The following is a 23,919-nucleotide window of genomic DNA, read 5'->3' on the forward strand; positions in this document are numbered from 1 at the left end:
TTCAGCTAAAGAGAAACTCACCGCAACAAAACAGGCATTTTTACTAACTGGCGTGATTGGTGGACAAAATGCATTCAAGGAATGCTAGCCTTTAAATTTAAGATATCTTTTGAGGTAAGTTTGGGAAGAGCAATGTGTCAGCTTCAGTTAAACAAGAAGAAAAATGCAGTCTACCAACAGGATAAAGTAATAATAATAAGAAATCTTTATTTATATGGCACCTTTTCAAACATGGTTACAAGCTGCACCTTAGCAGAGATAAAACCATTTACACAGTGCCCCATTAAAATAAGAACAATATGAAAACACAATACTAATCAGGTGAAATACTACAAAAAAAAAGCCATTAAAACATCCAATATGATAAAAAATCTATGTAAACGAGGACAGAAAAGCAGCCAGTCCAATCTCCTTTGAAATGTTATTCTAAAAAAGGGAACCTAATAGAGAAAGCAGTCACACCCGGTCTTTAGGTGGGATTATGGAAGCTGAGAATCTCAAGTTGTGGTTAGAAGCATAAGGACTTGTAAATAAGGTCAGTAATAGATTTCGGTGCAAAACCTGCTCGAGCCTTGTGGGTCCTCGGTAAAATATTACAGCCTAAAACTGAAGTAACGTTTTTTTTTTTTTTCTGGCTTCAGTGAGAAGTCTGTTTGAATTGTGCCATTCATGTAAACCCTGTTGGCTCAGGGATGTATTAGATACAGGGAATTGCAAAAACAAGATCAAACTGAAACTGTTGAGTTGTTCAAGGTTACGGTCAAAGATAAAGCCAAGACGCTTACAGCTTTGTGTGGCGTGTTTAGACAGGGTGCTCTGATGATTCGCAGCAAATATCTTGAGATTTGTTGCCAATAATAATTAACTGAGCCTTATTGACATAAAGTTGCAGAAACTTCTGGGCCATAGTTCTGTAAATGAAGATACAGCTGAGTATCATCTGTGTGAGAGTGCAAATTCCCATTATGTCGACAAATGCCCCATGTATGAAGCAAATAACATATACACAATTATATAAGTGGTAAATTATTTCAACTGTATACAAATATATGTTTGAGTTTGATTAAATTACATCATCCTGGAACAAAAAATAGTTAAACAACATGACAATTAACCACTGTTATGCAACGAATTGTTTGAATAAAAATGTCTTAGAGGGTAATTTAAGTTATCCTATAATGCTTACTTCCAGGAACTTCCAGATTATATTGTGGAGGACATGAATAAAAATTTATTTTGCCGTTGTAACTCTTTCAACACAGTCTGCTAGACTGGTTGAACTTTAACGAACTTTGCAGAAAACACACCGGAGAAAGATCTTCGCAATTTCTTTATGGCTTTGTTTTTATGCCAGAACTGACTCACCGAGTCTTAAGAAACTTTCACATTTCGCAAAAAGGACAAGTCATATGTTTGCTTACTGACGACACATCTGTGCATGCTTCTGTTGTAAAGTAATAAAATGTCCCGGCAGTGATTTACTACATATAATAAACTCTTTATTTTTTGTGGGATATGTTCTTTCATATTTTTATTACTAATCATTTTAATGGACTTAGTTATCATTCCTACAGTAAGAAGTGTTATTACAAGAAACACTTCCTGGTCAGACTCATAATCCAGCTTCTTTTCGTAATCTAGATAAATCCTTAGGTGTGTTACGAGTGATATATTGTAAAACGTGCAGCCTTTATAAGGGCTGAGATTGCCTCCCCGTTCAAGCCAAGCCTCCTGCAGAACCGAAGATGGGCTGCAGACGCACAGACTGCCTTTCGAGGCCCCTGTCCAACCTCTTTGCAAAGCTCGGATCAACAGTCGGCTCCTGTCCTTTTTATTTCCTCTTGATTCCCATCCTCATCTCAGCAGCTCTAAGTGGAGGCTTCTTTTTTATCACGGACAGAGAGGACAATGATCTTGAGCAACAGTTCACCCCCAAAAAAGGACCCTCGAAGGTAACAAGAGCCTTTGTAAGAGAAAACTTTCCCTATAACGAGTCCATGTTTTCTGAAGACAGGCAGTACAACAAAGGTAACTTTGCATCCCTCATTGCCGTGTCGAAGAACAGCAACAATGTCCTGGAAAGTCCTGCCTCTGAGGACATCATCAGACTCAACAATAAGATCCTGAATATCACCGTGGACAATGGGAGGCTGGGATTCAACGACCTGTGTGCCGAAGCCAACGGAAGATGTGTCCCCAATGTCATCCTGGAAATCATCACTTCTGATCAAGCCAGCATCTCCTACCCAGAACACAGGCTCAGCTCCAGCTCGGTCTTTCTGGGTTCTGTTCTCGGTGGAGTTATTGCAGACGCCAACGGCACAATCAGAAGTGCTCAGGCTGTAAAGCTCCTCTACTATCTGGACAATAATGAAAGTGTAGCCTCAAAATTATGGCTGAGAGAATTTAAGGCACTCCTGTTAGATGAGACGGACAGAAAACACATTGATGTAAGTATCACATTCGAGCTTTGCTTTTCCAGCTTTTCTCTTTTATGGCTGAAGTGCACAATTTCACTTGTACTTTGATAATTTACTGTAAAGAACTGATGTGCTCTGGCTCATAATTCAGCATTTATAGAAGCACAAGGGTCAGGACTAAGTTTTTGCTGGAACCTCAGTTAAAACAGAGCTGAGAGACATGCCTAAATTTTTATTTTCATGGCATTATCTTAAGATAGCAACCTATTTATCTCATTTAATCCAGACAACTAAGCTTGTTTTTTCAAGTTAATGAGTTAATATCAAGCTTACGCAGTGTAACATGTAGCTTTCAAGTGCTTTATGATTTTTAAAATGGATTAGTATGATCCTGTAAATAAAAGAGGCAACGACGTGTTGTTAAGTGGTTAAAGTTGAAATTGTCACATAAAAGAAAGTCCATCATGTTTCAGTTACTTTTAAAAATCATCTCCATGGGTCATGACAGTGAAAGTAAACAGTGAAACTGAATTTATCAGCAGAACATACATGTTCGCACTATAATCCTCTTGTTATCTCAAAGAAGACTGTTTTCTTGAGATAATGAGATAAAACTTGCCAGGTTATCTTGAGAAAACAGAACAGCTGTGGTTCTTAGAAATGTATGGCTGTTGTCGACTTCCATTCAGACTATTACAAAAACAAAAACAATTTAAAATCTTTCTAATATCACCAGCAAATCCAAACCTCATAATCCAGTCAAATAATACTTCACTGAAACTGTGGCAAACCACCACCTGACGTGACAAGTTGTAGTCCCGCCACAGATTTGTGACTTTTTTTCTGCTCTCTCACGCAGGTGTCTTACTACACCTCTAAATCCAAGCAGGAGGAGATCAACAGCCACAAAACAGACGGCTTCCCTCTCTTCCTCATCACTTATGCCTGCGCCATCTCCTTGTCGGTGATATCCTGCCTGAGGTAAGAAGCCATCAGTGACTGTCACGCACTGAGCGATCTCCTGACTGCGAGCCAACGAACGCAGGACGCAGAGAGCTGCCATTTGTCAGTCTGAGCGATGGAAAGACACATGCAGATTATGCGGCGATCTGTGAATAATGTCATGCTCACTTTGAGGTACAAAGACGAGCTGCCGCAAAGAAAACAAATCTTCATTTAGTACATCAGCGTACAGGGAGGTACGCTGCAGTAAAGGCGTCAAGCTAAACACAAACTGAAAGGCACCTCTGACTGAGGAATGGGAACTTAAGTTTTAGGAATTTGGCAAAATTTCCTGACATTTAGTAAAGAATGTGATCAGTATAATAGAAAACATCAGATTTTTGTTTTAACAAAAACATTCTTTTATTTCTAAAAAATAAAGACAGTTCAGATTTTAAAGTGGGGTTCTGTGTAAAGTTTACGAGCAAGCAGTATTTTACCTGTTGTAGATAGCTCATTGAACAGTCACGGTTTGGAGAAGTAGAGTTGAATCTTGTATTTTGAATTTTTTTGGTGTTTTTTTTATCCCCAGTAGGCCAATATAAACTCATTATACACTATCTACACCTCCTTTGCAGAACGGACAATGTCAGGAACAAAGTGTGGATGGCTGTGGTTGGGGTTGTCTCCTCTGGACTGGCAGTCATCTCCTCATTTGGCTTGCTCCTTTACATCGGGGTGCCGTTTGTCATAACTGTGGCAAACTCTCCTTTCCTAATACTCGGTGAGGAAAATGCATGCCACATCTTTAGCTCCGTGCACTCTATTTGGAGTAAACGCTAAAACAGACATTCATTTTCCAGGAATTGGCCTGAATAACATGTTCATCATGATGTCGGACTGGCAGCACACCCATGTGAATGATCCTGTGCCAAAACGAATGGCTCACACGTACAAAGAAGCGGTCATGTCCATCACCATCACCGCCCTGACAGATGTCCTCAAGTTCTTCATCGGCGTCATGTCCGACTTCCCGTCGGTGCAGTCTTTCTGCCTGTACACTGCCACCTCCATCTTGTTTTGTTACATTTACACGATTACCTTCTTCGGGGCTTCCATGGCTTTAAACGGCAGACGAGAGGACAGCAACAGGCACTGGCTGACCTGCATGAAGGTGCCATCAGACGAAACCAGTAATCACACCGAGATGTACAACATCTGCTGTGTGGGAGGCAAATACGATAAGATCACAGGAGCGGAGAAAAAACAGCGAGTGAGTAACTTGTTTAAGGAGTACTACGGCCCGTTCTTAACCAAACCTGAGGTCAAAGTACTGGTGATGCTCCTTTATGTGGCGTATTTAGGTACAAGTATTTTTGGATGTTTCCACATTCAGCAGGGCATTGAGCTTTATGATCTGGCAGCTGATAACTCCCATGTTACAAGATTCATTAAGAAGGACAGGCAGTATTTTTCCGATTACGGTCCATCTGTTATGGTCATCGTAAAAGAAGAATTTCCATACTGGGATTCCGCCAAAAGGTATCAACTTCAAGCATGCATAGATGCCTTTAAAGAGCCTCAGTTTGTGGATAGGGACATTTATACTTCCTGGTTAGACTCTTACCTGATCTATGGACAAGAGAGGCACCTAAACTTAAATGATAAAGATGTTTTTCTTTCAAATCTGCCTCCATTTTTCGATTTACACCCTCTTTTTAAGCAAGATGTGAACCTGACTGGAGATGTCATCCACGCGTCCCGGCTCTTCATACAGACTATTGACATCGCCAGCGCCAGCGATGAAATGGAAATGCTGAAAGGCCTCAAATCCATTGCAGGCAGATGCGGAGTCGCCTCTTTATCGGTCTATAACCACGCGTTCATCTACTTGGACCAGTACGACGTTGTGGTGAGCAGCACCATCAAGAACGTTGGCGTGATCACAGCTGTGATGTTGGTCGTCTCTCTCCTGCTGATCCCGAACCCAATTTGCTCGGTATGGGTGACTTGCTCGATCATTTCCGTGACAGTCGGGGTGAACGGGTTCATGGCGCTCTGGGACATCAGTCTGGACTCGATATCCATGATTATCTTCACCGTCTGCATTGGCTTCACCGTGGATTTTTCCGCTCACATGGCTTACGCCTTCGTTTCCAGCAAGAAGTCCAATCCCGACGACAAGGCCGTGGACGCCCTGTCCAGCCTGGGCTACCCCATACTTCAGGGTGCGGTGTCCACCATCTTAGGGGTGTCAGTGTTAGCCATGTCTGAATTTAACACCTTCAGGACCTTCTTCAAGATCTTTTTTCTCGTCATGTTTATTGGGATGGTTCACGGGCTGGTTTTTATCCCCACGGTCCTGACTCAATGCAGCGCCGAAAAAGACGAGGAGAAGGATTTAAAATCGAGTAAATTTTAACCACTAAACATGTAGTGGGACATTTTAGGCCAAAGGATTTATTTATAAATCCTATTACACAATTTTTAAAACATTTCTTTTTAGTTACAGCATAAATAAGAAGTCAGTATGAGAGACTGCTCAAAGTTGAACATATATTTCCAATTTTTGTATCTTGTTCATCTGCATGTGTTAAAATAAATCATGTTTTAAAGTAATTTAATGTAAATACTGTATGAATTGTATTGTAAGTTATTCATTTTTTACATTCAATGTTTTTTTTTGTTTGTTGGTTTTGTTTTATTTTTCACTTGTCTTGTAAATATGGTTCAGTCACTCAAAGCAGTTTAGTTGGTAACAAATATAAATTTAATTACAGCTAATTAGCTTTTGTTTTTATTATGCTCTCCTCTGCAATTATTATTATTTTTCCAAGTTGTGCCAAACCGCAGCATTTCTACATTTTGTGCACAAATAAATCCTGGTGAAATTAAAACACAGGGCATCTGTGTGGTATGAATTTTTGTACAAATACACAAGAAAATCTCTATAAATCTTAATAAGTGGTAATTTGAAGACATTGCTGACCACTGGAGGAATTTTTATTTGGCAGCAAAGATGAAAACAAGATAAGAAATCAAAGTTTAAGATTTTATTTCTTGGCCCAAAAAAACAATCAACCAAACATTGATAAGTGAGTTTCTTTTCTGACTAAAATGTTTCTGCCAAATTAACTAAAGAGTTCTTTATATATATTGTATACTATTAATATATAGTATACAACGTGTAATGCATGCCTGGGATAGAACATGTTCCCTCTAGTGGTGAAATATCAATTTTCTGTCTTGAAAAACTTATTTAGTGATTTAGGTCTTAGTTAAAGAGTGCAAAAAAACATCACAATAATATTCAAAAAGATAATTGGGCTGTGTGCTTAATGTAAGTATTAGAAGTCAATGACCCTAACCCTATTAAATATGAAGTTTATTAGTGACATGTGCATAGGTTTTAAGTCCTCCTCTTCAGGCCTGGCACATGACAGCATGTGAAGTGTGTTTAGAGAACAAAAGAAACAAATCTGCAGCAGATGAATGAAAAGTCATGTCTTCAAAGGAGAGTAAAAAAAATCTGAGATGCAGCCTCCTATTATTGACAAGATTTTAGCTTTTTAAGAATCAATTTATTAGTGCTAAAATACATCAAACTGTTATCTTTAGTGCTTGTCATTCAGCTAAAAAAGGGTGCCTGTGCTGTTATAGTAGTTTGTTACTAGCTAATACTTTAGCTATAGTCTACATAGAGTTTCTGTTTCAGAATGTTGTTTTTTTGATTGTTTGTTTTTTGCTTAGTGTTCTGCAATATGTCGACACAACTTAGGTTCATTCATGAAGTTAAGAACCTTTGTAATAATTCATAAGTTAGATTTAAGTGACTTAAAACACAAAAGGAAAAAATAGCATTGTTTTTGAATGGTCAGATTGGCTGTTTGGACCAGGAAATGGATGAAAAAAGCAGCCAAAGTTCAAAGAAAACTTTGCTAAAACCTCCAGAAGAAAATCTTGATGATGTCCTCCTTTTAAAAGATTACAAACAATTCTGACAGCCTGGAAGCAAAATAATCTAAAAAGCAATGAGGGACAACTTAAAACTTTTCCACAGGTCTGAACAGTAAGCTTGATGGGAAACACAACAGCAGAAAAGTTGACCTTGAACTCACGCAGGTTTACTCTTCCACACCCAGATTCAGAATAACACGCCTCTACACCGTTCTCACATAGGATAACTGTTCTGTAAAAACTGGAAAGATAGTTCCTCACATGAAAAAATCTGGGGTGATGGAATCCTGAGTCAACAGAAAATTTGATGCTAATATCAGAACATTTCCCAGTTTCACATTTCTGTATCATCTTCTCTCTTTGCATGTGCTCCTCTGTAGGATTTCAAAGTGGGCGGGGTCTAGTTGTCAAAAGGTTATGTCACATTGTCATGTCCACCAATGACAGATGAGCAGCCTTTAAATCAGGATTTATCTACAGTCAGCTTGTCTGACTGTTTGTCAGTGAATTAGATATAGTATGTTTTATTACATAACCTGTAAACATGTCTGAGAATCTTATACTATGTTGTAGGAAAAGAAAATTAAGATAAAGCAGATCCATCCAGACTCCTTGATACAGTCCTGCTTTAAAAAAATGCTCTTTAAACTAACTGTTTCCCTTGTGAGTGTCTGTTAGCAATTTTTTTCTTGAACTGTTCAACAGATTAAAGTAAAAAATTCATAAAGAAATCATTAAATGTTCATCTACAACTAAATAACATTTGGAGTCACCCCAATTCAAGATGGCAGTCACAGCTAATCGATCTTATCAAACAGAAAAATGGTTACAATCATGTCAGTTTTAGTGATATTGAGCTAATATATGATGTGGTAGCAGCTGAGCATCATCCCTAACACAAACACTGAGCGCCACACATTGCGTGACATTTTTGCTGAAAACTTTGACATTAACGATTAGAGTCAACCCTGTTTGTCTGTTAGCAAAATATCTCATGAACCACTGGATGGATTTTAATGAAACTTTTGGAAAGTTATGACTGAATGCACATCTATCACTGATTAACTTTTGGAGTCAATCCAATTCAAGATGGCCGCCACAACTAATTGACCTTAGCCAACACAAAAATGGCTGTCAACATTACAGATAATGAGATCAAATTTAACGAGGTAGTAACTGAGAGTCATTCACAACACATACTCCGAGCACCAACAGATCCCGCGAGGTCTTGCGATTTCACGTCAGAGCCAGTGAAGGTAACTCCGTAATTTTTCAACAAAAGACGAGCTTAAAACTCTGGCATGAAAGGCGGCGGGGGATATGCATTTCTCCAAAAAAATCTGGGACTTTAAATTTTACCTTCATGCTTAATGGAAATGTATTCATCAGAAGAATAGATCTGTTTAAAAGCAATGGCTTACAGGTTCGAATCAAATTTGATGCGGTTACGCTTCTGTACAAAGCGCGATTAAACACCTCTTGATGTTGATCAATGGGTCCGAATGAGGCGCCTAATTGTGATGAACGAGGCTGCTGGTTTCAGCACCGCGGACAGCTCCGGCTCCGTGACTGACAGGAGAAGCGGCCAAAGGCGGATCGATGCCGCTCCCGGAGCCCCTATGAGGCGACGGAGGACACGGAGCTCCGGATCCCGGTGTGTCTGATGCGGTCGGAAGAGGGCGGAGTGCGTTTGTCATCCAAGTGAGAAACTCCCAGACTCCTTTTAATATATATATATATATATATATATATAAATATAAGGAACCTGCTCCCCCACCCCACTCCCCTCCTCCTCATTTACCCCTCCCTCTCGTCCTCCCTCCTCCTTTTGATTCAGTCTACCACACGCAGGAGAACATCCGCCGCGCAGCAAAACCAAGACTGTCTACAGAGGAGGAGGAGGGGGGGAAACAGCTGCAAGCGGATCTTCAACATCAACAAGCTGCATCTGGGAGGAAGAAGACGGGATTTGGAGAGGCCGTTGAAAGGGAAGGGATTCCTGTCTGCTGATTCCAACAACAGAGGCGAGGTTTTCAAAAAAAGAAAAAAAATCCTACAAGTGGTGATGCGAAGGTTTAGCGGAGCAATTCGGTAGATTAGACGACGCAGAAAGAGAAATACCACCCCCCCTAAAAGAAAATAGAAACATCTGTGGACGCTTTCTGCAGGGGAGATGGCTGTTTTCCGACTGTCGTTGCTGCTGCAGGTGGGATTCGTGTTTGGATCGAGCCACATATCCGCGGATTGGTCAGGCTCCAGAGCGCAGGAGGCGATCCCCGGCGCTCAGACGCACCGCCGGCAGCTGGCGCAGCTCAGTGCGCAGGAGGCGGCGGGGCCGCCGCAAAGGATCAGCGAGGCGCACCTCCCCAGAGTGGTCACGGCTTTCCTGCACACGGGGGACTCGACCACCTTGAGGCACGCCAACTGCTCGCGGAAGTACGAGCTCCCCTCCGTGCGTGGAGGGTCTCCGCACGCGGCCCCGCATCACACCATGAGCGGCGTCCTGGACACGGTGCTGCACGCCACGAACTTCCTCAACATGATCCTGCAAGCCAACAGGTCCAGGGAGCACAACCTCCGGCGAGACATCGAGTGGTACCACGCCTTGGTGAGGAGCATCCTGGAGGGGGACACCAAGATCCACCGGGCGGTGGTGACTTTTGGCGGGGGGCCATCCTTCGCGGGGCCCTTGGTGCTCCTCCAAGCCACCAGGGCCGGCGGGGAGATCGTGCTCCAGGACCTCTCCGGCAGCGTGGCGCACCGCCATCTGCACAACCGCAGCGCAGAGACTGAGTGGTACCACGAGATGAAGGACGGGAGGAACACCAGCTTCCACAAAAGGCTCCTGAGCCAAGATTTGCAGTCTGTTGAGAGAAAACGAGCGGAGAGTTTCATCCCGGACAGAACCCACGTCAAATGGTCTGCCCCTTACTTGGAGTGCGAGAACGGGAATTTTGTTCCTCGTTGGCTTTTGACTTTATCAGCTGCTTTTTATGGTTTGAAGTCCAACCTGGCGCCTGAATTCAGGTAGGAACACAAAAGGGAGGTCTTATTTTCCAAAAGCAAGCTTCCAAAATAATATTTTTTTTTGTTTATTAAAATCACACATATGAAGTTTAAGACCCAGCTCTGGAGCTCTCACTTCAAATAAATCAGAACAATGATGTCATCTTAAAGGTAAGATTTAAACATCACTTCACCTCAAAACCTGAAAATACCTCCATATTCGATTACACCTGCCTCCCTATACTCCCCTCCAAATGCAGGGTTGCCTCTCACCGACATCCCCCTTGTTACAGGAAAGGGGGGGTTCTCCTCTCCTCTCTCCTTTCCTCTAGTCTGACAAGGCAGCGGAGGCTAAAAATAACCCTGATGTTACTGGATGTAGCTGCTGTGGAAACCTCTGGCTACAGGCCCTAATTCATTTTTCAGACTCACTTGTCTGGATGCTTTACTATGCAGGAACTGTCTTTTCTTTCTCTTCTAAATCAGCCATTTATTTTTGAAGCAGCCAACACAATAGGGTGAAGAATATGCTATGATGTCAGCTTGCTTGTTACAATCCTGGCTGCAGCTTGAAGGTATAACCACATGTTTTGGTGATATGCAAGTGGAATAATTCAGAGTTAAAGCTCCAGAGGGTCCTGACCAATGAATATTTAATGCAGACCGTTATAGTTGTATTTGTAGCACCTTCAGTTAATCTTTAATTGATACACTTGAGTAGCTTGCATACAAGATCGGATTGAAAATGAGCCAAAACCTGATTATTCAGTGAAATCCCAAACTATAGCCTCTTAGAGCAGCTTCACACACACTCCCACTAAAGTCATTTGGTAGTAAATTAACTCGTAACACTCCAAGGCATCAATCTGCCACTTGTTTGATTGTTTTTGGTTCAAAATCAACCATCACAGATACTTTCTTCCATTTACATTTTTTAGCTTTTTGATCCCTTACTTCTTCCATCCAGACAGTGGTTATATTTGTTAATATCCACTATTTAAAACTACATATCCACAGTAATGTAAATGGTTGTAGAACTACAGCTAAAAACATAAAAATACTCTATAAGTAGCTGAAATAGTCCAGTGTGATGATGACATGAGGTTAAATATTGGTGAATTTTACATAAGAAGCCAATAAATGTTTAAACCTGATGACAGAATTTTTATTTTTTATTTTTTTGAGGCTCTGTTTTTGAAAATTATGAACTCATCTAAAAATAAAGATAGGAGCTGCTCCTGAGGCTTGTTTGTTTAAAGCCCAGCCATTGATCCACCCACTTAAAGTTAAATTTTTTCATCTACATACCCTTTTTTTTTTGACCAGGAACGTAATCATTCGGTGCCTTGAGGTTCACACATTTACCTTATTTAATATACATTGATCTTTAAGTACCTTCTCACCTCCCTGTGTCTTCTGATCAAACACTCAGGCTTGTTTGGGTTAAGTGATATAATTTTGCTGTAAGGTTTGTTTGCATATCTACTTAATAGTCTTAGTCAGAGACCTATCTGTAAAAGCCCTAATTATAATAACACAGGTGAAATGATCAGATGAAGCTTCTCTCCATTCCTCTTTATGATGAGCAGGTTTGACACTAATAAACAATGAATTAGAGCTTCTATCGTTCCCTGTCTACACCTAAAACCTTATGGTCATGAATATATTGGCCAGAACTTTTTGCCTTGATTGCAAATCCTGTTGGAATCCAGCTCTGTTGATACTTTATTTCATTTCAGTAGATTTCTATCAAACAAACATGTTTATAAGGAAGTTTAGGGATACTTGCAGACCCATAATTGTATTTTATTTGCATTTTGTCATTATGTTGACCTCAGATAAGTGCCTTCTGGGACCAGCTTTGAATGAAACCGTGGTTCTAAAACTGTGCCACCTTCTAAAGGTATGAAAAATAATTTCAAATGTGATGCTGGTGTTGAGTTTCTTGATGTTCTTACTTGGAGTGTGCAGGACTGTGAGACTTTATAAGGAATTTGGTGAAACCATCCCTTTTTTAACCTGTCATAATGATAGTTTCTGAGAGATAAACACATTTTGAGGTGGCGTAAAAAATGTGAAAACCTCTGGGGATTTTTGTCATTGTTTCCTTTCACTTTCCAGGGGATTGATCAGATCCAGGTTGACCCAAAATTCACAGCATTGTTCCCTGCATACGAGGAGTCTCGTGCCAAGACTAATGTTTTCTTTCTCGCCAGTTTTACAAAATGTGATCTCGAATCACACCAACATTTAACGAGCTCTTCTTCTGCCAACACTCCAAGTCTCATGAAATGCGTCCTGATGGGTTTTTGCCTGATTTTGCTTACAGGGAACCTTATGTTTAGTGTGGAAAAAAAAGCGGGAAATAAATCAATACAGGGTGCAGAAAATAAAAACAACTGAAATGCCTGGTGGACGTCAGAAAAGTGGGAAACATAATGGTAACCTCAGTACTGACGTGTCATAATGAACTAAATTCGAGGCTGGCATTTCGGCTGATCTAATTGTCGCAATGAAATTAAACAGATAACATGTTTTACCGCTATTCATTAGAGTGGATTGTCATGCATTTGTGTTGCAGCACCGCTGACACCCGTCACAGCTGGGTTTTATGTTTATATTTGACTTTGAAATGCAAATCACGCCTCCTCAAATCGGCGTACAGTTTAGTGGAGGCCGCGGAGTCCGATTTCTGCGCATTCCTGTGCCCTTTCCTGTCAAATCTAATTTCCCACCTTTCTTGACAGCCATCTTTGAGATGCAGCAGACAAGAAACCATAGTGGCCGGCTAATATAGTCTATAGCTTCCTCAGATAAATACACAATCGATACTGGGATGAATTAATAATGAATGATGTAGAACAACGGGTCTGGATAGGCGATGTGTTCGCTTCCTGTCTGAGGTGATGATGTTCCAAGAACACAAGGTGACTTTGTGTGACTTTTATTCATGTGTCACGAGGAAACACAATGTTTTAAACCGACCCTACTTCTCTTTATGTCTTGCCTCCAGAAAACCAGACGTGTAATCTTTGAAAGGGGTCTGAATCAACAGCTCTTCTTCAACAGACTCTCTGAAGGGATTTCAAACGTTTTTCTTTGGCCTTTGGTAGCAGCAGATGAACGGTATCTGAAAGTAAAAGAAAAGAAACTCCTACGAAGCGATGCATCATCATTCAGTGGAAATACTAAAAACTGAAGCTACACCAGAAGCTAAAATACTATTTTGTGGCTGTCAAATTGTGCTACTCTGTGTACGTTTTACAGATTCAACTAAAGAAACAACAAGTTCTGTCTTCGTGGCAGACTGCCAAAAGCAAAGAACACGAAGATCCAATTTAAAATAGGTTCGCTGATAAGTTTTCAGCTTTGTGTCTTTCTGAGTCTGAATGATTCACAGATTCGATTTAAGTGGCGTAACAAGCGCAAAAGTCCATTCATCTGAAAATGATCAGGTGGGCTCAGACCAAAATCTAAAGATAAAGTGTCAGACCACCAGAAGGTCTGAAGAACTGTAGATTAAGACCATTTTAAAGGTTACAAGAAAGTCTGAAAGTGTAAAGAAATAAGGAATGACTAAAGACTTTGCACAGATACTGTGACAAATTGTAAAAAGAAAATAAAAGGTCTAAAATATAGTTCTTCAAATCTTCATTTTGAGACAGGTCCTTGTCCTTAGCATGCAGGGGTGACAGAAGAAACAAGAGCTCCAGCAAAAACATATGGCCACAATCTTTTGCTAAACCAAAAACAAGAAAAACACAAAGTAGCTGACAGCCAATATGGCATTTACATTGAAGAAAAACAAGAGTACATTTTGAGGAAAAGTGTTCACTGCTAACTAATGGGACTTCCTAGAACATAATTTAGCGATCTGCTGTCAGGGGATTGGGAATTCAAAGGAGTCTTTTCAGCGCTGTGCAATTTTTGCAGACATGCGTTTCTGATAGATCGACCTGTTATTTCTATAAAAGTGTGAGAAATCACACTTCTCACTTCATCTCTCTTCTTCCCGTCAGTCTCCTCAGCAGCACAGACATAAATTGGCATAAACACCTTCAGTTTTAACGTTGGCACATGTGTGTGTGTTTTTGTGTGCAAGGCATTGTTGGAGTTCCAGGCGTTCTTTAGGATGAGCCGTCCTAATTGGGAGATCACTCTAAACTCAGATGCAGTGCACAACACACACACACAGTGGTGATACACAGAAGAGAAAATGAGGTGTATGTATTCGGTGAACACACTTCAAACTCATCTTTCTTGACTCAAGCTTTATTTGCTTCGAGGGTGAAGCTCAGGCAGAAGCAGAAGCAGTGCTAGATGAAGGGAAATTAATTAAAAAAGCAACGCAAAATGGTACGAAAATGCACAATTTTTCAGCATATTCTTTCAAAGGCTAAATAAGTCGTATTCAGACATACAGATTTGTCTTTATTCGCACTTCACTTTGCCTTTGGATTTGCTGTACAGGCAGAGGAGAGCGCTGGGCAGCTAGGCTTCGACGGGAGCAGAGTGGGAGGCCTCGAGCTCCAGGAGGAGCCAGCAGCATCTGCTTCCATGGACTCCATCCAGAAACAAATAGGAAGAAACCCCAACAGTTCTCGAGGCTAAATACGATAATGTTTAATGCTAAACTGAGCTGAAACCATGTAGGTGTAAAAAAAAAAAAAGAAGAGGTAATTCAAGAGTAAATTCAGTGAATATTTGCAGCTTATCATGGCAACAAGACGCTCGCTGAAATGCTCCACTGAAGCCTTTAAACCCAATGAGGATGTAAGCATGGTGACATGGTAACTAATGAGTCGAACCTTGAAGCAAGCGGGGGGGGGTTAAAGTTCCCCGAGGTGCTCCTCCTGACGTCAGTGGGGCTCCTCTGCTCAGTCAGGTGGCATGTCAATATGATGTCCTGTAAATGCCAGCCGTACAGAAAATAAAACCACTTTGGCTTTCTGCTGCTGTAAACAGAGGCAGGGATAATTCATGTCTGATGTTACAGAGGACATCTGAGGGGTTTTTGCAATAATACCCTAATAAATCTGTAATCTAAAGTAGGTTACTGTGAAAAAGTCTTCATTCAAACTTTATTTTTTACATATTTTGCTTCCAAACAGCCAGAATTTCTTTTCAGCTTGTCTTGATCAACAGTTTTTCAGACTTTCTGAAGAAATGTTAAAGTTTTCCTTTGGACTTTGGCTGCACTCCTTTTCTGACTGGGCCTTGTGCCTGAACATGGCAGCATATTGTGCTGAGGAGGGAAACAAAGGAGGAAAGTGGACAAGAGGAGGAGAAAAAGAAGTGCCAGGACAAATAAAACTATCTGCAACAGATGAACAGTACCTGGAAGTCAAAGCTTTAAGAAAGACCTGACACAGGACCAAAAAATGTATTATTTTTAAACTAATTATCTCCTGGATGCCAAGCTTTCAGCTAACAGCTTTTGGGGAATCAGCTTATTGGTGCAAAAATGCTGTTTTATGTGTCAAACTGTGGTATTTTTTTATAGATTCAGTTAGCATCTAGTTAGTAACTTTAGCTACTTTTTAGCAAAATATCCGATTTAGATTGGGTTCTTTGCTAAGTTGCCTGGTACTTGTGGACACGACATTGAATCATCTCTTGAGTTTAGGAGCCTTTTAGTGTGTGAAGGATTTGGAGGTCTAAATTAAGAGACTAAACCAAAAGAAAACACTCACCTGAAAACGAGCAGTGATTGGAAATGAGCGGAAATATGTCTGAAGTTCAAAAAAAGAAAGAGCTTCCTGAGGCCTGAAGAACTATTGATTAGGACCCTTTTAGAGAAACACAAAAAAGTCTGATTGCTTTGAAGCAAAATTTTAAAAAGACAATAAAGCAATTATATAAGCCAGGATTTCTGTAAATATTTGCTTTTTGTTTGAGTCTTTGTAAAAAAAAGAAAAAGAAAAAAGCATTTACCTGGAAGCAGATTTTATAAAGGATTATTTTTCTTTTTGGAAGCAAAATATAAAGAAATGAGGGATGCTGTAATTACACAGTAGTGTAAGTGTGAGTTTATTCTTTAGTTAATCTGGTTTGAGGGAAATGGAGATATTGTTATTAAACCTTTATGTGCAGTTTCTTGAAAGTTTTTGGAGAAAGAAAAAATAAATGTCGTTTTTTCTGTATATCTCACAAAAATAAAAACTAATTATTTAAGTTGTGGGTAATAGTAAACATAAAGAGGACATAACTGAACCGATGAAAAATAACTTGCAGCTTCAAAAGAATGGTTTTGATTCTACATCATACATACATTTTAATGAAAGACATAAATATTTGTCCTTTTTTTCGATTACCACATCATCACCTTCTGATGCTTCATGAAACTATCAGGAACATCAGGTAAATTGTAATTCAAGGTAAAATTGAAGTTATGAGTTATTATGAAAAGTTCATACAGTGTTTGAGAAGATGAGTTTAAATAGGGCAGAAACTGTGAGATAGTTATTTGTATATTTAGGATGTTTTAAATTAAATATGAATTATCATCAGGCTGAAACAAAAAAAAATTGTTTGTCTTATGAACTCTCATTGTTAATATTCCACTTTGTTCTGAGAAGGCTCCTTTAGAAAGATTGCACAAACTGGGACAAAAAAGAAAAAAAGAAAAAAGAAAAATGAGCCAGCTTTCTGAAAATGGAAGCAGTCTTTATTTGCTTTCTATCTTTTCCCCCACGGGTGCCAAATCTCTTTTGATGCTCGGCGACAGAACTCAATAAAATGACCCGGGCTGCACTGAAATGCTAGTAGACAAGCAGCTTTGTGCCCAGAGGCTTGACTCACATTAGCTTCGGCGCGTCCTGTCAGCTTAATGCATTTCCATCACGGAGGAGACATTTTCATTGGGAAGGCTGAGTGGCTCTAGCTTTGTGAGCTGCCGTGACATAATGCACAAACTGTGCCCTCCTTAAAGGACAGAAATGTGTTCCTGCAAGACACCAGGTCTGGAGGGGTGCGTGCGCAAGCTCATGTGGGCGTCCAAAGTCTTTTCAGCTAATTAAAAAAATCTAATAGAACTGGTTTAAGCTTGTGCTTTCAGATTTGCTCTCGAATTTTTGGTTCTTTAGCAAAGCGCATCAAAATCGTGAGGCTTTGAAGCGATAAGATTAAGGTTTATGATTATTTGCAGTTGCTAGATTTAGCGTCCGAATGCAGCCTTTTTACAGGAAAAGTTCAGTCCCATACATCTGCACGGAACTTGCTTGCATCAAAACCTTTGTTTGGGTGAAAGCTCAAAGCACATGAGCCTGACATTCAGTTTCCACTCAAGCTCCCATTAAAGTCGGACTTGTTACAAAGCATATCCTTTTGTAGCTCATAAACCATTACGCAGATCTGCCTCCCGTTAACTTTGTAATGTCTGAGCGAACGTTGGGGCAGAATGTCAGTAAGAGAGGAGGCCCCTGCTGCCGGGATGCCCCCTCTCTTCACTGGGCTGGCCTTTAAACTCACAAAGAACGGTGGATGAAAGGATTGAGCGCTCTGTTTCCTGGGGCACCTCTATCTCCTGCTCTCTGTGATAATCCTGTCTTTACGCCCGGGGGCCCTCGACGGCCACCGCGATGCCTCTGCTCGCGCTCCTCGTCGCCACTTTCAAAAATTACGACCCGGCCGTTGCGCTGCGAGCGTTCTCAGCCATTATCTCTGTGTCATACCCAGCAGACGCTCTCTTTTCCCTTTCTCCTCTCGCGAGCTATTTTATACGCCATATGTCTACTTTGGCTGGGATGCTAAAGACCACCCAGGGAGTTGGAAGCAGAAGCAAAGAAGAGGAGGTGATTGCACGAAAATAAAAAAGAGGGAGAAAGCAGACCATTTTCTTCTTTATTTACACTGCAGGTTTTAGAAGCATACCCAGAGAAAGCGTTAATCGTCGAGCTGCGACCAAAACAGACATTTTGATGAATCCTACATTACAAACAAATGGCCATTTTCCCGTGCTCTGGGTTTCCTGTTATATAACAAAGAATTGGAAGCAATTTCTCAGCTAAACAACCAACAGTGCAGGAGAAAACACTGAGGTCAGCTTGCCCCAAGGAAGGACCAAACCAGCTGTTATTAATACCAGAAATACAAGCAAATAGAGCCTTGTGCTCGCCTGGCGTGTCCACTGGGAGCTGGGTGTAGTAAAACGACTGCTGTACACCTGGAGAACATGCCAAAGCAGCAATATTTTTTTGCTTTAAGGTATATTTATCCATGCACCTTACAAAATAACTCACACCATATTGATCTGTGCAATAAATTCAAAGGCGTCTAACTACAGAAATACACACAAACGCTGTCATTAACTTACATTAGCAAATTTAAACTGCAACAACCAATTGTACTTGTGTGGCTGACAGATTTCTACAAATTGTTCTGCTTCATCAATTAACCCAGATTATAAACTTTTATCAGTCTGATGGTATCCAGTCCTGGTCCTGGAGGACCACTATCCTGCATGTTTTAGATGTTTCTCTGCTTTGACACACCTGATTTGAATGTCTGAGTGATTAGCAGGCTTCTGCAGAAATCTGCTGAAGGGAAACAACTAAAACATGCAGGATAATGGCCCTCCAGGACCAGGACTGAACACTACTGGCTTAGACCAAACTGGGTCATCCAACAGGACAATGATCCCAAATACAGAACAGCTGAAAACAACAACAACAACACGAATCAAGGTGCTTCAATGCTCTGATCATGGTCCTGACCCCAACCCAGCTGAAATGCTGTTTTGAGACCTTCGGAGAGCAGAAACACGTGTCTGCATACCTCAATGAACTAAGGCAATGTTAGACAGAAGAGTGGACCAAAATTCCTCCACAACCATTTAAGAAGCTGATAAAGTCACAGAAACAAAGACTACGTAAAGTGATTTCTGCTAAATGAGGTTCTATAAACTGTTGAATCATGTGGTGGAATTAGTTTTTCACACACAGCTTTATTTGGCTTTATTTTTGATTAATAAATAATGGCATAGTTGAATTTCTTGTGTGTTTTGGTTCACTTAATGTTAAATTAAAAAAAATATATTACAACCTGGCAAAGATCAAGTCATTTCTAGTACACTCTGAGCCCTTGAAATGGGCTCAGATACATGACTGCAGGTCACACATGGACATTGACATCCTCAGATAAAAACAAAATAAATGTGAATACATTAATAAAAAAAATGACATGAACTAGTCAGAGTTTTCTAAACCAATTCCAGTTTCTGTGAACTTCTGACCAGCTCATTATAACTTCATCAGTTCAGAAAAGCATAAAAAATAGTTGCCAAACAGAAGCCTTAATTTGACATATGTGGCACACATATTTAATACTGGCATCATTAAATAAAACTTTCTTTATTGTTTATTCTCTGCTAACAGAGCAGCTCTTGTTGGAAAGGTATCATTTTTAGTGACAGACTCAAACACCCCCCCACAAATAAGTCTAAAATCTCACTTAAAAATGTCTAAATGTCTACCTACAGCCAGCTTTGTTGGGGGTGGTCTGTTAGAAGAACATTTCCGATAAAGCAACCTTCCGGTTCTAAACAGACGTTGGGTAATTTTGTATCACTGTTTCCTCGGTACTGCCTGGTATCGACTTTCACTTTAATAACTTAAGAGCTTAAGAGAAGAATTAGAGTGAGTCATCAGATTTAACATGTTAAGACCTACAGGATACAGTGTGTCGCTGCTGTGTTGCTTACTTTTCTTTTACAAGACCCAAAAGCAGCACAAATTTCTGCCGTAGCCTGCTTTTTCATCTCACTAGAAGGGCCACAATAGTGTCAAACTATATTTTGGATAAAAGTGGATTTATGTGTTTTTATCTCTATAAAGAAAGTTGAATAAACCACAGATCATTGTAAAGGCTTGTCATTATACAATTTACCCAACTTTTGAGCTTTACTAAAAGCAAAACTCTTCCAGTTTTCAACCTTCATTTAGCGTTAAATTCAGCTGTGCTTTTTCGGATGTGAAGTCAAACATTCAAAAACCTGAACGCAGATCAGCACTCGTTGTTATTTTCCTCGGCTCGGAGTTTACAGCCTGTCCCAGCAGGTTTTTGCTCCACTGTTTTAATTCCAGAAATGCCGAACTCTGCATCCTATCCTTCCTCGAAGTGACACAGCAACACTGACAGCATCCTCTGTCTCATGTGTTGTTTGGCCAAGATACCGCCGGAGATGGTTCGGCGAAGGCGTTGCCATGGAAACCACGCTGTGCCGGTTCACAAATAGCAGCAGCAGACAGGACGAGGTGTTTGTATGAAATCCCAGAGTATTTCCACTGTCGAGATTCTCATGGCTTGGATATAATAACGATTTTTACTTCGTTCAGAGAGTTTCAAATGTTTAATGCTGTCATTATTTAATAATATTCATGCTGGTGGGTGCTCTTAAGCCAGCCTTTGCTGCCTAAATAATTTGCTTTTGCCACTTTACTGAATTTTGTTATCTAGATTGGATTGTGTAGCTGCAAAAAGAAAAGAAAAAATAGCACAAAATATATTAATTTCTTAACATTTTCCTACAGTATTTTAAGATTTTTGTTGTTGTTTTGCTGTAAACATATGGACCTATGAACATGTGTTCTAACCAATTATATTGCATAAACCTACACTGATAAGAACTGATAGGAGATGAATTAAAAACTTAAACCTGGAATTGAACTCATCATTAAACACCTTTTCACTCACTAAGACGAAGCAAAGCTCTTTATGGTCTTTCAGTTGGAATTTACCTTATTTCCATGTTATCTGCGATATATTTCTACACAACACATGGCAGCATAGTGACTCCATGTTTTCTGTGAGACGAGGTTGGTTAATTTGCTAAAACTGGTTGCACCAGAGTTGGTGTTGGTGGTGGATAACTCACTCAGTTGAGAGTCGAGGCTGAAAGTCCTCGTTGCAGTGGGAACTGGTTAAAATCTGGGACTTTTCTTTCCTCCACCTTCCTGCCTGTCTTTACTGGTGGATAATAGACACGGAGTTTGCTGCATCACCAAAATGGAATTTGATGATTAATAAAAAAGTATGCGCAATTGGTTCAACAAGAAAAAAAGTAACAAAAAAAAAGATGGTATAGATTACCTGTATCGTCCTGACTTTAGGACAATCACTAAGCTGTGATCATTATTAAAACAAGTCCAACAACACATGAAAACATTTGTTCATTTGTTAAAACAAAACTTTATCCAATAATGATTTGAAAAAATAATATTACTGAGAGAAATTAAAGCTTTGTAATTAAAACAACAATCATTATATTTTAAGTAAAACATTTTTATATATTGTTATTGACATTTATTCTCTAAGGGGGCCTTAAAAAGTGCAGTTTTTGCTCTTGCAAAAATAAAATGATGTATTAATCCCTTAACAAAATGAAATAAGTGTTGATGTAAATCTTCAGAGACATTATTAGATTTGAATGTCAGAACTAAGCAACTGATTTCCTGATTGTGTTGACTGGAGTTTATGCAAAAAGTTTAGTGTGAAAAATCTGCAGCAGCTGGTTCAGAAAAATAATAGTTTCTTCCCCCCTCGTCGATGCACATCATCTCTGTGTCACGACACTCGTTCTGCCAGGCTGGAACTCTTGAGAGCTGCGAATCAAATTTTTCACCAAGTTATAGATTTTTCCAACAACACTTGCCGCTGGCTGTGCTTCACTTTTAATCTTATCGTGAAAAACCCTTCGTGTGGGCTGAGGTCGCAGTCCTAAACACAGTCCTAAACCTAATTTGAAAAATCTTGTATTGCTTGGAAACTTGCAGGAGCAGCACATGATAATGTGTGCGCTCGCTGCAGTCAGTGCCACACACGCCGCACAGGTGAAAAAAAGATTTATCAGAATCAGAGGCTGACCCCCAGAATCACAGGCTGACCTTCTTTTCACGGAGCTTTAGAAAGCTAAGCAAGTGTAAATCCTCTGCAGCCCCGTTTGAACTTTCTGCTGCTGATTCTCGCCTCTTCAAGCTGCCACTGCTTTTGGATATTTGAGCTATTTATTTATTTTTGGCATTTTGTCATGTAAAGTGATTTATTTAAAGTTTATTGCGTTATTGCAAGATGGATTAAATTATAGGAACAGAAATTTTAATTCCCGTTTTCCAAATATCACAATTGTCAGATTTGTAGATTAACAGAGACTTTTGATATTCCCGAGACAACAAATGCATCTGATTCTAAAATATGTGCAGTATGATGAGCACAAGTACAGTTTAGATTGAACAATACTTCCTACAAGATGAGCAAAATTAAATTAAATTTAATTGCCCAGGGTATCTCTAAAGAAAACATTCTTAAACCTGTGTATTTTCTTTGTGGAACGATAAATTCTTACTAATTTGTTTTATTTTAAAGGGGCTCGTTGCAGTGTCACAAAGACTGGTCAAATAAAAAATTATAACGTAAAAAACAAAATTAAATTAAAAATTATAAGCAAATTTTGTGAACCAACAGAATTTGTTTACTTACAGAAACAGCCAAAGTGACTGAAAATAGGTAAACCATTTAGCTATTTAGGATGGAGAAGTTTGACAATTTTGATGTATTTGTACGTATTTATTTGTGTTGCATAAAGTATGTAGATAGTAGTGCTTTGTTTACATTGAGTGCTTCCCTCCTTTTCAGTATTATATATCAATATATCTGAAAAACTACTGGTGTAAACATTCTTAAACTGCACCATTTGATGTAGTTCAGGATAACCTTTTTATGTTTGATTTGATAGTTTGCATTAAGTACCTTTAAAATTATGACACTCATTTTTTGTCAGCATTATGGGAGAGCAGAGGAAAAAAAGCTGAACTGTACTGAATATTTACAAAAACTACAAGCACTTAATACTATGTTGAACAAACCACCCCTAACTTCTTTTTATTTTGATTCCAAGGAGCCAGATTTTCTTGTAATCTTTTAAAGTGGTCTTGATCAACAGTTCTCCAAGCTTTCTGATGGTTTTTCTAAGCTCTTCTTTGGTTACTTTTTCACTCATTTCCTGTCCAGTTCTTATATCCAACCATGGAGATAAATTTAATTCTTAAAAGTCATAAAGTGGACAAGTGGAAGACCAAAGAAAAAACATCTCCGGCAGATGAACAAGAGTCTGGAATTATGGGACACTAGCTTTTTGTGTTTTAAACAAACTCCTTTTTAAATCAGCAGTTCAGATCAAATCATTGGTAAAAAGGATTTAAAACAACCAGAATTGACCAAAGTGCTGCATGTAAAAATAAAGCACAAAAACAATATCCAGCAGCAAAATAAAATCAAGTAAAGGCCTAAAAATGGAAAGTTACAATCCTGCAAAAAATGTTGCCAAGAGAAAGTAACTACCAACATTACTTAAAATACTAAAACAAAAGGAGCAGAAATCACAGGTGTCCTCTAGAGTTTTGGGATCCTCCACAAATCTGGAGTTTAGAGCAGAGGCAGAGAAGATCAGGCGTGAAACCACGCTAAACTCCTCACAGGAATGTTCAAAGTGCCCAGTGAGGTTCGACCCCGAACACTGTCAGCTGCCTGTTGTTCTCATTTTATCACTTTATTTCATCATCAACCTTGAAACCAGTCTGTTACCCTGCGCTCCTGCTTG

The 23,919-nt window shown here is 39.7% G+C and overlaps 2 protein-coding genes across 3 annotated transcripts in view; both read left to right on the plus strand.

Moving 5' to 3' along the window:
- Positions 1–1,739: 1,739 nt before the first annotated feature.
- Positions 1,740–6,224, plus strand: ptchd3a (patched domain containing 3a). The gene is made up of 4 exons (XM_017406416.3): positions 1,740–2,450; positions 3,280–3,401; positions 4,001–4,146; positions 4,226–6,224. Exons 1-4 carry the CDS (start codon positions 1,746–1,748, stop codon positions 5,782–5,784), a joined length of 2,532 nt encoding a protein of 843 aa, XP_017261905.1. The 5' UTR covers positions 1,740–1,745; the 3' UTR covers positions 5,785–6,224.
- Positions 6,225–9,234: 3,010 nt separating this feature from the next.
- Positions 9,235–23,919, plus strand: part of gpr158a (G protein-coupled receptor 158a) — a 58,995-nt gene continuing 44,310 nt past the window's right edge. For both annotated transcript variants that reach the window (XM_017406306.3, XM_017406307.3), the window contains exon 1: positions 9,235–10,346. In XM_017406306.3, the coding sequence (XP_017261795.1) occupies positions 9,493–10,346 (854 nt within the window). In that variant the 5' untranslated portion in view covers positions 9,235–9,492. The remainder of the gene's footprint in view (positions 10,347–23,919) is intronic.

The sequence above is a fragment of the Kryptolebias marmoratus genome, linkage group LG21, assembly GCF_001649575.2.
Source record: "Kryptolebias marmoratus isolate JLee-2015 linkage group LG21, ASM164957v2, whole genome shotgun sequence".
In the NCBI taxonomy this organism is placed as follows: Eukaryota; Metazoa; Chordata; class Actinopteri; order Cyprinodontiformes; family Rivulidae; genus Kryptolebias; species Kryptolebias marmoratus.

Coding starts and splice junctions, on each gene's coding strand:
- ptchd3a (XM_017406416.3), top strand. CDS start 1,746: ATGGGCTGCAGACGCACAGACTGCCTTTCGAGGCCCCTGTCCAACCTC. Junction 2,451..3,279: donor CGGACAGAAAACACATTGAT/GTAAGTATCACA, acceptor TCTCTCACGCAG/GTGTCTTACTACACCTCTAA. Junction 4,147..4,225: donor CTCTCCTTTCCTAATACTCG/GTGAGGAAAATG, acceptor TTCATTTTCCAG/GAATTGGCCTGAATAACATG.